At 38.5% G+C, this 12,713-nt stretch overlaps 1 protein-coding gene across 1 annotated transcript in view; it reads left to right on the forward strand.

The window, feature by feature from the left end:
• rtn4rl1a (reticulon 4 receptor-like 1a) overlaps positions 1 to 11,048 on the forward strand; it is a gene marked incomplete at both ends in the record, with an annotated part of 89,827 nt that extends 78,779 nt beyond the window's left edge. Inside the window, 3 exons of the mRNA XM_079805209.1 lie at positions 2,552 to 2,564; positions 3,431 to 3,882; positions 10,167 to 11,048. Coding sequence (XP_079661335.1) covers positions 2,552 to 2,564; positions 3,431 to 3,882; positions 10,167 to 11,048 — 1,347 coding nt within the window. The remainder of the gene's footprint in view (positions 1 to 2,551; positions 2,565 to 3,430; positions 3,883 to 10,166) is intronic.
• Positions 11,049 to 12,713: the final 1,665 nt, after the last annotated feature.

Consider the following 12,713-nt stretch of genomic DNA (forward strand, 5'->3'; position numbering starts at 1 on the left):
TCCACCGGACCAGGACCAGCAGACTAAAGAACAGTTTTTTCCCCAGAGCTGTCTCTTTATTGAACTCAAACCCCCGTTGATCCACTTCCCTCATAAACTGATAACTCTCCTACCTCACATCTTCCTTCACTTTGTTATTTGCACTACCGACTGTTTATCACAGTAACAACTGTTTACATATGCATCTTACACTGCCATATCTTAACTGGATTATGCTCATTTGCACTGCCGACTGTATTTATAGTACCAATGTTTACATTTGCATTTTTGCACTGTACTTCTAAATGTAATATGCAACCACTTTCCACTGCACTTTACACTTTTTTCCGGATAGCTCTGTCCATAATTTATTGCACTACCCTAATCCACTGCTATTCCTCATATTAGCCTAACATATTATTGTATACCTCTATCTGTAAAATTCTGTTTATAGTAATAGCCATCTGTATATTGTATTCATAGTACATATTCACCTGTAAATTCTGTTTATAGTAATAGCCATCTGTATATTTATTCACTGTACATATTCACCTGTAAATTCAGTTCTGTTTATAGTAATAACGTCTCTCTATTTATACATATTTATACATATTCAGTACATATCCATGTCCTGCACTTACGCATCCATTGTATATCCTGCACTTGCTGCTATTGCACTTCTGGTTAGACCTAAACTGCATTTCGTTGCCTTGTACTTGTACTTGTGTAATGACAATAAAGTTGAATCTAATCTAATCTAATCTAATCTAATAGAATTAATAGCCCACCATTTCAGATTATCCATCATTTAATTTAAATTTAATAATGTATAGCTTTATTAACACTCACATTTGCTGCTTGTCTGGTGTTAAATCAAATATAATTATAATAATACACAGAATAACTTCTGCAGATCCATGGGTAACTCTTTGATGGATATTGTTTTTATAAGATAACCTTACAGAACATAGTTGCTAACAATACAAAAGTTGTATTTTGGGATGGAGGTCTCCCAATCAGGCTTCTTTATATTGACTATCAAAGTCAACCAGAAGGTTTTTTTCCTTCTCCATTCTGTCACCTAATGGATTTTGGGTTCTTTGCCACTCTGGCTTGCTTATTTGGGGATACTTAATACTCAACAATATTATTGATTTGACTGCACTGTAGGGGTCAGTGATGCGCGGGTCAATGTATAAACAACCCGCACCCGACCGACGTTTTCAACTAACCCGCCCGCAACTCGGACCGCAAAAAAAAAGAAGAAAATATTGTACCCGACCCGCTTCCTGACCCGCATTTTTTAAAAGTAGTAAATGCTCATCGTAGCTCATTGGGCCATTGAGAAAATGTTTCAGGCCCTGGCGTGGTGCGCTCAGAGGTGCAGCAGCGAGAGCAGGAAGTTCTTGAGACGGCCCATCATTTTCCATTTCAGCTCCAGATGCATATTATTGATGAACGCGATGTTTATGTTTCGACCCGGCTTGAAGAATTCATCAGCCCACATTTGGAAAACATTTGGAAAAGTGTGAAAGCCCTTAGGAGCGCAAACTGTTATTTTTCTGAATGCTGTATGATATAGCCTAGTGTTATGTAATACAGGCTTGATTTATTCATTTATTTCGTTAAATTTTCTTAACAATTAAGATGCTGCATGTGTTTATCCAGTCTAATCGAAGTGTGCGTCTCTCCCCCGACTTTCCCAACAAAAATCCCGCCCCCTCTCAGAAAATACATAAAACTGACTTTAAATGCGTTTAAAAGTAGCCTATTAAAATGGTACAATGGCATTGCTCAGTTCAACGTTTTGGGAAATCGGGCATTTTGTCCCGCGTCAGCATTTATTCAAAAGTTAATAACGCTCAACATTCAAAAGGTAAATAAAGATTTATTGACGATCCGACCGACCGTGACCCGAATATCATTAAAAATATTTTTGGATGACTCGTAACCGCGGGTAACCGCGGGTGGCCGCGGGTGGCCGCGGGCACCCGCTCATTTTGGATCAACCCGCGCATCACTGGTAGGGGTGTGCCGGTTTCCATGACAGTTAAGATGTGAGTCAAGTGTGACAGTTCGTAACATAACCGTCGTCGGGGGGTGATGTGATGATGTTCGTCTGTTATAGGACAACTTAGTTTGAATAAACGAGCAGACACTGATTAGCTACTTAACAAAAAAAAACCTTTGCAATGAACATGCTTTGTTTTAAATAAATCACACACAGTAAACTAATCCTTTAAAACAATTAGGCTACTTAAATTCTATAAGAGCTGCATAAAAATGAATGAGTAGCCTAGGCCTAAATTACAAATGATAAAATCTACATACCTTTATCAAAGAAAAAGAAAAAAGTCGAACAACGACTGTTGTGATAATACCTTAATTAAACTAACTAAATACAGGAAACAAAAAAAGTGCAATGACATTTTAAATTCCTAATCTTTTTCGACTCCCAAGTTCCGTGACAGGAACACCAACATGTTCACTTTACTCGGTTTTAGTGACGATCTGACAGGGGTAGCTATGTTACCCGCAGTGCTAAAAACTCGCTCTGATGCTGTGCTTGTAGCACAAATACACATGTATTTATTTACGTGCCAATTTTGCTAAGAGCGGATAGCGTGTTTCATTGTCTCTCCACCATGCTAGTGGATTAGCCGTAGAGTCAATTGGTTGTTCTTGGAGATAGCGGGTTAACTCCGTGTCAGCACGCGCTCTGATCGGTAAAGGGGCAGAGATTTCAGACCTCCGTTTATTAAGGAGATCTCCAAGATTTCTCTTCTTGGTAGGGGGTGGTGCACAGACCTCTCCCAAATCATCTCCAGCAGTAGCAGCCTCCGAAGCACCACTAACTCCGCCTCCGTTTCCACCATGTCTCCCGATAAATTGCGCAACTTATGATCCTATCTAAAAAATGTTTTTTTTTTTTTTTTATGTCTGTAAAAAATATTTTAATAACACGGTTTTGGCGGTTATAGAGTTCTAATGACGGTGTTTAACTATAACCGTCGATCTCACGGTTATATACTAACCGTCACACCCCTACTGCACTGACACGATGAGAAGTGAACTGAGCTGGATGATAACATCACTGTTTTCTGCAGAACTGCTTTATAGATTAAATTATATTTGATTGATGATTGATGAGCTTTACAACAGAACTGAATCCACACTGATTTCAGCTGAACAATGGCAATATTTTCTTTTCAAGCTGTTGTACAGTAATGTTTGCCCCATGGAATCATTTTCCTGTGATCATTGTAAAGCTGCTTTGACACAATTGGTATTGTATTAAGCGCTATATAAAGAAATGTGACTTGACTTGATAATTGTGGAAGGTCCATCAGCTAGAACAGCACTAGCCTGCATAAACCAGTCTGGAAATTCAAAATGGTCCAAGGTGCACCAATTTAATTTAATCTTTTTTTTTGTTTCCGTCTTTCCATAGGCTGTGGTCTGGAGTTTCTCCTGGTGCTGTGTGGTTTAGAGTTGACCCAGGCGTGTCCCCGTCACTGCATCTGCTACGACTCTCCCAGCACAGTTAGCTGCCAGGCTCACAACTTCCTGGTAGTTCCAGAGGGAATCCCGGCACAGAGTGAGCGAGTCTTTCTGCAAAACAACAAGATCCAGCGATTGCTGCAGGGCCATTTCAGCCCGACCACCGTCATGCTTTGGCTCTACTCCAACAATATCTCATACATCCAGCCCTCCACATTTATGGGCTTCACCCGCCTGGAGGAGCTTGATCTGGGGGACAACAAACACCTCCACTCTTTGGCTTCTGACACTTTTCAGGGCCTGACCCGTCTCCATGCCCTGCACCTCTACCACTGTGGCCTAATCACTCTGCCCGCTGGGTTATTTGAAGGGCTGCACAACCTGCAGTACCTCTATTTACAGGTCGGTGTCATATTCTCAATGTCTTACTAACGATCAATCTCTATTTTAAAAAAAGGTGCCATTTATGTCCCTCTTATAGAGTAGATATGTAAAACTATAACTTTAACCAGAAATAGCTGATGCCTGCATTTACTATGTGCTACTATAGATACTTCTTTTTGTAAACACATCAACAAAAATCCAGTAACTATTTTCTTCTTTCTTCATGAGGTAGACAATATACTTGCAATGTAAACTTTAATATAAATGTTTATAAATTCTGAAATTTCAAATGAAGCATGTAAAATTTCTAGGCATAATTACACGTTAAATATTATATTAAAATGTTTGGTTACACTTTATATTAGGAAACACATTCACAATTTACTATGAGTTTTCCCTCAATAAACTCCTAATTACTGCTTATTGACACCAAGTATGATTATGGTGATGCAGAATAAGGCATTAATGTTCTTTATAAGTACTTAAAAACAGTCAATATGCATGCTAATAAGCAACTAGTTAATAGTGAATATGTGTACCTGAATCTAAAGTGTTACCACATGTTTTTATTTAGACTATGGTGGCACATTGCAGTTTATTGACACTTAAGCACATTTGTCCCATAGAATGTTTAAAATAAGAAAATGTCCTTGTGAAACTGGAAATGGCACCATTTCATAGAATGACTCATCTATAGACCTTACGCACCAGAGAAACAAGCGTGCAGCCATCTTTAGAACTTTGTCTTTGAACTTTCATGTTTTGTTTTTGTTTGTTGTGGTAGCTCTGTATATTTCTATGGCATCACTGTTGAAGAGTAATTAGCTAGTCAAGTGGATTTACTTATTGTAGAGTCAACGAAAGGTATCATGAGCATTGTAATGTTTGAAGCGGATGTCATAACAAATGTCAGTAGATTGGGAAGATTTTAAAACGGTTAATTCATAAGATCTTACCTTCATGTTGTGGAAATACAAACTGGAAAACAGAACACAAGCTCTGGAAAGGGGTGGGGCTACACAAGGTCTATAGAGAACACTCAAGAATCAGTGGAATTGAAATAGTTTCCATTTAAGATTCCTGAGTTTCCTGTGATATTAATGTGTCTGTTCTGCTAGGTCTTACATTATGTGTAAATATATCATATTTAGGTCCTCAGCCAAGTTGAATGTGAATTTATAAGACGCTTGGCTTGGCACATTTGTGCTGACACTTTAAGAAATCTGACTGGATACAATACCATTTTTAGGGAAGCAAAAATGCCCTCTTGAATGGATAGATTGGAAGTGCTCCCGGTTTGAACTGTTGCTTGGGAATCATCTGACTTGCCAAATAAATCCAGATAAGATATGCTCAAAATGTTCAATATCAGCCCTGGCAGCAAAAAGTGCTGCACTAAAATGATGACCAGAGACAATATTTTGTTCTAATGAAAATGTCAAAAAAGTAACATACTCCTCAGGTGCAAAGAACATTACGAACACACAGTGGAATTTTATTAATGTTTAAGGTCAAGTGTTTCTGACCTTTTATGAGGTTTCATAAGGATATTTATATGCATAAGGTTATGGGTATTTCGGTTAATCTACCTATCTGAAGGTCTACACCGTACAAAAACGGTATCAAATAATAAAGACAAAAGTTGAAAGTGCCATACATACACGATCAGGCATAACATTATGACTCCCTTCCTAATATTGTGTTGGTCCCCCTTTTGCTGCCAAAACAGCCCTGGCCCGTCGAGGTATGGACTCCACTAGACCGATGAAGGTGTGCTGTGGTATCTGGCACCAAGATGTTAGAAGCAGATCCTTTAGGTCCTGTAAGTTTCGAGGTTGGGCCTCCATGGATCGGACTTGTTTGTTCAGCACATCTCACAGATGCTCGATTGGATTGAGATCTGGGGAATTTGGAGGCCAAGTCAACACCTCAAACTCATTGTTGTACTGCTCAAAACATTCCTGAAGCATTTTTGCTTTGTAGCAGGGCGCATTATCCTGAAAGAGGCCATGGCCACCAGGCAATAACGTTTCCATGAAAGGGTGTACATGCACTGTGTATTCTGACAGCTTTCTATCAGAACCAGCATTAATTTCTTGAGCAATTTGAGCTACAGTAGCTCGTCTGTTTGATCGGACCACACAGGGCAGCCTTCGCTTCCCACGTGCATCAATGAGCCTTGACCCTGTTGCCGGTTCCCCACTGTTTCTTCATCGGACCACTTTTGACCGGGAACACCCTGAAAGACTGAAAACTTGCATAACTCCAGATTGTCTGGTGAAAGACAATTACTCACTGAGAGGACACTTCTCGCAGCCGACGTCCCACTGAGTGAATCAACTGGGAATGGCCTTAATTTGCATGCATTTACCTTGCCCCAAAGTTCCCCCATCTTATTCCACTTCCTGCTGAGATATCACTTAGAATTCACCCAAAATCTATTGGATTTAATGACAACTCTCACTATACAGTATTATATGTGTTTGATATCATTTGAAATGTCTCAGTGCGACTGGTACAAAAATCTTATAACCACAGAAGTATACTAGAAGTTAATAAGAGTTTTCAGAGCTTAGAGATATTTTACATATTTTGATGGGTGTGGCTTTTGGAGCCATTTGGTCTCTTCTTTCAATCCAGGCAAATGGGACATCGATTCAATTTAAATTCCTTTTGTTATCAGATGTTTCCATTTGAAAGAGGTTTCGGTCTGGTCTGAGTTACTTAAAGCGATGTAGCAATGAGTTCGGGGCGCAAAACTGTAATGAGGTTGGCCCGTAACGTGGAGTGTCTTGACACTCTGCGTTACGTAATATTCAGAAGTCAGGTATCAATATCTTATTCTTTGCTACAGAGTATTTGATGTTGTGTATGGATCATCTTTGAATTGATTATGTAATTGGCATTATACATTTACCTGACTGATAATAAATTGTTACATTTTTTGATCCTTTCTGAATTACTCTGTAATTATTAACTATCTTTAGTACGGAATGGTATAATTACAACAAAAGGTTAAAACAGAATGATTAAATGTGTGACTAACTAGTAAATATAAATGACCAAACAACCAATTGGCATTCTATCTTAAATTCGACAATATGATAAAATGGAGTCAGATAAAGAATATTATAATCAAATCCATTTTGCCCAGCTGAAACACTGAACGCGCAGCGACCTTCAACCGCAGTTCGTTACCTTCCTTGGAACGAGATTTTTGCGGGCCTTACAACCCGAGGAGTGTGAATTATCAAAGACGCGATAAGAGAGAATCGCCGATGATTCAAAATCCTGCTGTGTGAAATTAGTTCTGACTGAAAATAACATCGGCAATGACCTATAGCCAATGAGAGAGCAAGATACAAGGAAGCGTAAAGTTCAGGAAGGAGTTATAGACCAGAATATCTTTATTATATTGTATTTTAATATATATATATATATATATATATATATATATATATATATATATATATATATATATATATATATATATATATATATATATATATATATATATATATATATACAATTATATAAAACAGAAACAAAGCACAAACATTTGCTTGACCAGCCGCAACAGCAGGACATTGCAAAATTATTTATTTACCTCCAACTCTCTTTACAGAACACAATTCTTGCTCCCTGTGTCTCCCCAATCATTTCCTCTGCCATAATCTTTTTTCTTTTTCTCATTTTTGCTACAAATCAGCGCACAGACAATTTGGATTGCAAAGTTTCTGCAGTCTATATTTTTAATAACAATTCCAGTCTCACACGAGAACTCCGGTCTGACTCTCGTGATCTCGCGTTGTTTCCTTGTCACTTCTCGCATCTTTGCTTGTGAAACGTAGTTTGCGCACCGGACTGAGTTGGCTGTGATTCTTCCTCTTGAAAAGTCATGCATTGTGAAACCCCCTGTCGCCGATCCATTGTGCAGTGTGAACACAGCAGCAACTGAATACTATACCAGATAGTCATGCCTTTTTCCCGAACTCGCTCTACTCTTTTTTCCCATCACATATCAATTTAGTTTTGTCTGCCTCAACCATACGTTTAGTAAACAAGTCGATATATTTGTACTTAATGTAAATTGCATCTACTCCAGTAAAATATTTCTGTGAAAGACTCCGACGCCCATGCAATATAATATATATATAGTAGCCTACTGTATAGTATAAAATATATATTATACTATATATATTTTATACTATAAAATTTGTACATAAAAATATTAGGTCTTTATTTTTAAATAAGTAGTTACTTTATTATTCTTACATTACCCTTTCCCAGTCTATGGTTGAGAGTGAGAACGATTCAAAAGCATAAGGAGTCGTTTGCTCTCGAAACACTCTCGCGGTACTTTGATGTCATACGCCAATTGGTCTGCGCAGTGCTGGTGCATCGAACAGGCCTATAGACCCTTTTCACAGACTGTGATGACGCATTTTAACGTCATTAATATAGTAAATCCTGCAACGTTTTTTGTATTTTCATTTTTTTTTTTTAAATATATGTACGTTTATATATTGTATTTTATTACTTTTGCATCAAATTACAAAAAACAAGTTACCGTTGCTTTGAGGGTGTTTCTAATACAGCGTCTATGGTAGTGATGGTAAAAATGTACATGTTTCTCTCTTTTGCATTGCATCTTTTGACTGCCGTTATCAACCTCACTCTATTTTTTCCGCTCTTTTTGAAAGTTGTAAAATCACTATTGTGGCGTTTTTCTTTTGCTATTTGAGCAAATGGGCACACAAACAAATATTTTATGTATATATTAAAATAAATATTATATGCATTCACAGCTATAATATTTAACCCAACTATGACGATTTCCGCTCTGAGAAACCCGGAAATGTGAAAAGGGTCTATTTCTAGCCATTGCGCATACATCTACTGTACACTCATTATTGCGGTGCATTGAGGGATTGAATGAGTGCACTCAAAAACGTCCACTATGGTTTCAGACAACACTATAAATGGATGTTCCCTCAAATAATGCCCTATTTAAGGGTATGGGGGTGATTTTGGACACAGCCAAAATGTTCATTTGCTGCCTAATATATCCCACTCACTAACAGGTGCCATGATGAAGAGATAATCAGTGTTATTCACTTCACCTGTCAGTGGTCATAATGTTATGCCTGATCGGTGTATATTTTAGCATGCATTTCACATCTATTGTAATAATATTTATATATATTTTTTAAATTATAAGTTAATTTATTTATAAATTATAATAGTTTATAATTACTATTGACATGTAAAAAAAATTAAAAATATTACCAAAAAAAAAAATTGCTGTGTTTGTGAATAAAATATATATATATATATCATCTTCTTTTTCTTATATAAAACACTATTCTGTAAGCAAAATATGTCAAGAATAGCAGACAAAACTGTACAGTACCTTCCACCTGAGCGTACACTGCTTTCTGTTCCACTTGTATTCACAGTATTTAGCTTCTCATATAGTTCAAAACCTGATTAAAAAAGGCACAAGGATGAGGAAGGATAACTGTGAGGGGTTTGTTTGGCATACATTTGCAAATAAACAATTAGATAAAATAAATGCACAATATTAAATCACTCTCATTCTTATCACTTGTGTGCCAGTCAATGCAAACACTGTACCATCACGCATGTCTAAATTTGCAGACCCCCTGACATTATCATTAATTCAAATGCAAAGGAAAGGAATTCAAATACTCTTTAAATATATTTACCCTCAAAACATTATGTCCTGAGAACACAATAAATTAAAGGCACTTTGGATTTTCAAAAAGACTCTTATAACAGAAATATAAGTGAAAAGGTAAAATCTAAAGAGTTATCTTTGAATTGCCTTTAGGAAGATGACACAGAAGCATTCACATGATTTGATTTGGTGTTTTTTTTCTCAAGATGTTTTGCAGTTTTAATCTCATCAACATCATCTAATCTGATCAACAACAATTTTTTTTTAATTCGCAGACAATAACAAAAAAGACAAAGAATATGATAAACCATTTTAAACAATAAAACTATAATAATACTATTACTATAATAAATACTATTGTTGAAAATATGATGAGAAACAAATAATACTGCGAAATATTAACAATGCACTAACATTGTTTTTAGTGTTTTCTTATTCAAATAATCAAATCATAGTTTTGGAGCTGATTGACTAAATTTAATAGGACATTTACTCAAAAGACAAAATCTGGAATAACACTGTTGCTTTATATATTTATATGTGTGACTTGTTTTTTTCTGAGCCTGCTACTGACTGTTGGTGTTTATCTGACATTCTGCAGAACAACCAGCTGGAGTTTCTTGAGGATGACATGTTCATTGATCTGCTGAATCTCAGCCATCTATTTCTGCATGGAAATCGGCTGTGGAGCCTCCACCAGAACACTTTCCGTGGCCTAGGGGCCCTCGATCGCTTGCTGCTGCATCAAAACCGGCTACAGTGGGTTCACAAACAGGCTTTCCATGACCTGCGGCGCCTGACGACTCTCTACCTATTCAATAACTCCCTACCTGAGCTGCCAGCCGAGAGTTTAGCTCAGCTGCCGGCGCTTGAGTACCTGCGTCTCAACGACAATCCTTGGGAGTGCGACTGCAAAGCCGTGCCGCTCTGGGATTGGCTGCGGCGCTTCCGTGGCTCCACCTCCTCATTAACATGCGTGGCTCCGCCAGAGCTGGCGGGTAAAGATCTGAAACGGCTGACTAAAGAAGAGCTGCCTTCCTGTACGGGCTCGGAGTCACTCCACCAGAGCAAATCCAGCAGCCAGGGGGATGTGGGGGTGTCGCTGAAGAAAGATCATCATCATCGATCACATAATCATCATCATCCTCACCTGCCACATCAGGATCAATACTACCCCACCTCCCCGTCGCCGCTCCCTCGACCACCCAAGTCAGGACGCAACAGGAACTGCACAAGGCATCGCAGCCGCAAGGGCAACGGTCAGAATGAGGTGTATAACCTAAAGGAGTTAGCCAACAAGGAATCAGGCGACAAATATGACCTGTCAAAACCGAGACGTAAGAACAAGTGCATCCCACGGACTACGGTGGGGCCCCCTAGTGGCGTGCAAAAAGTAAACAGCAGGGCGGCATCCCTCTTGGCACCTTGTTTCATCATCCCTCTTTACTTATTAGTGTGTCTCACTGCCCTTATTTTCCGCTGAGCCTGTGGAAGCCTCTACAAATGGTTTTACTGAAAAAACTCAGCCCTCTGTCTACACTGGCTCCTACACTTCAGTGTGTGTGTGTGTGTGTGTGTGTGTGTGTGTGTGTGTGTGTGTGTGTGTGTGTGTGTGTGTGTGTGTGTGTGTACGTCGGTGAGCCCCTTTTGAGGGACAGAGGACTTGTGCAAAGTTACGAGCCTGGAATTAAACCGGAGATGTGAAGAGACACTGGGGTTTGTGGGCAAGAGACGTGACACTAAATGGACCACTCCCTGATCATCACCATTTTTACATCATTTCCTGTTGCTGCTGATAGACCGGGGCATAATATTCAGTAAAAACAAACAAACAAAAAAAGTGCATTTGTTAACTACATTTAGTTGTACATCACATCTCTGCAGAATAATTATTTGCCATTTGTGGTCAAGCTTATTACCATTAAATCCTCAGAATCCTTGCCCTGACCTTCGACCTGCATACAGGCAGCAGCTCAGAGGGGGGAGGGGGGAGTGTGAGCGCAATACATAAACAGACCATTTACACAAATGTACATGGAAGTGCTGCAATAATGCGTTAGCATCTCTGCAGTTTCTCTGGGAGGGTTGTTAACACCTGACAAGATACAAATTAAAACCAAGCACACAGGAGAGGGATTGTGTTAGTTATAAGGTTGTGGTTTAAAACATGTATATTTGGTTATAATGGTTGCATTTGCAATATTCACACATTAAAGATGGTTCACACAGCCCCAACAAATGCTAACAGAGTTAGCGCTAATCTAACAAAACCCAAAGTTGTTGTTTGTTGTCGCAATGTGAATTAGCACTCACATTCTACAGTTCTGAAGCTGCTATGCTGGCATACTTTAAAGTCGGCATGAAACGGAAGCTGAGATCGTCTTTTTCTCCTTATTGTGACGTATATCCGAGTGAAACGGCTTCTGAAATTAGAAAAAATATAGGGCGAGGCTTGATTTCGTCCTTCGGGAATTGATTGGATCGTTGGAAGTTGGGCGTTGGGCGTTGCTAACAAAATGGAGGCAGATTTGAAGTTTGCACTCAGTTGTGGAGAAAAACTCGATCTATCTCTTAAATAAATGTATTTTCTCTCTAAATCTTTTCTACATAATGTTACTGAGCATATTTCCTCACTTTTCGCTGGTTTATGCTACAGATTTTACTTATTTTAAGCCTTTTATGGCTTTATTTCTGTAAAGCTTTTTTCTCAGCTCTCCCTTATAAGGGGGGCGCGCCGTAAGCGCGTTCACACGCTGCATTCCTCAGTGCGAGTCGTCACGATAAGCTGTTCGTCCGACTATATTGAGTAATTTTTACATTAAAAAAAGTTTTTATTTCTCATATATTTCTCTCTTTTTGCCTCAAGTCCTTCTTGAAGAAGGTATTGTGTATATCGAGAAAAATGCACCTAACCACGATCAGTGACATGTTTCTGAGAGGAGGTGCAGAAACGAGACGGGGCGATAACCCCGCCCTTGCGCCATAGCACATGACCGGGAGAGAAGAGAGGTCGTTTCGATGGGGGAGGGAAAGTTAACATATTTGATTAAAGATTATAAGAGTAAATGAATTTTTAAAAAATAATGAAGTGCACAGATAAATCAGTTATAGTAAACACTACAATATTAATATAAAAATACGAATTGTA

The sequence above is a fragment of the Gobio gobio genome, assembly GCF_949357685.1.
Source record: "Gobio gobio genome assembly, chromosome: 22".
NCBI lineage: Eukaryota > Metazoa > Chordata > Actinopteri > Cypriniformes > Gobionidae > Gobio > Gobio gobio.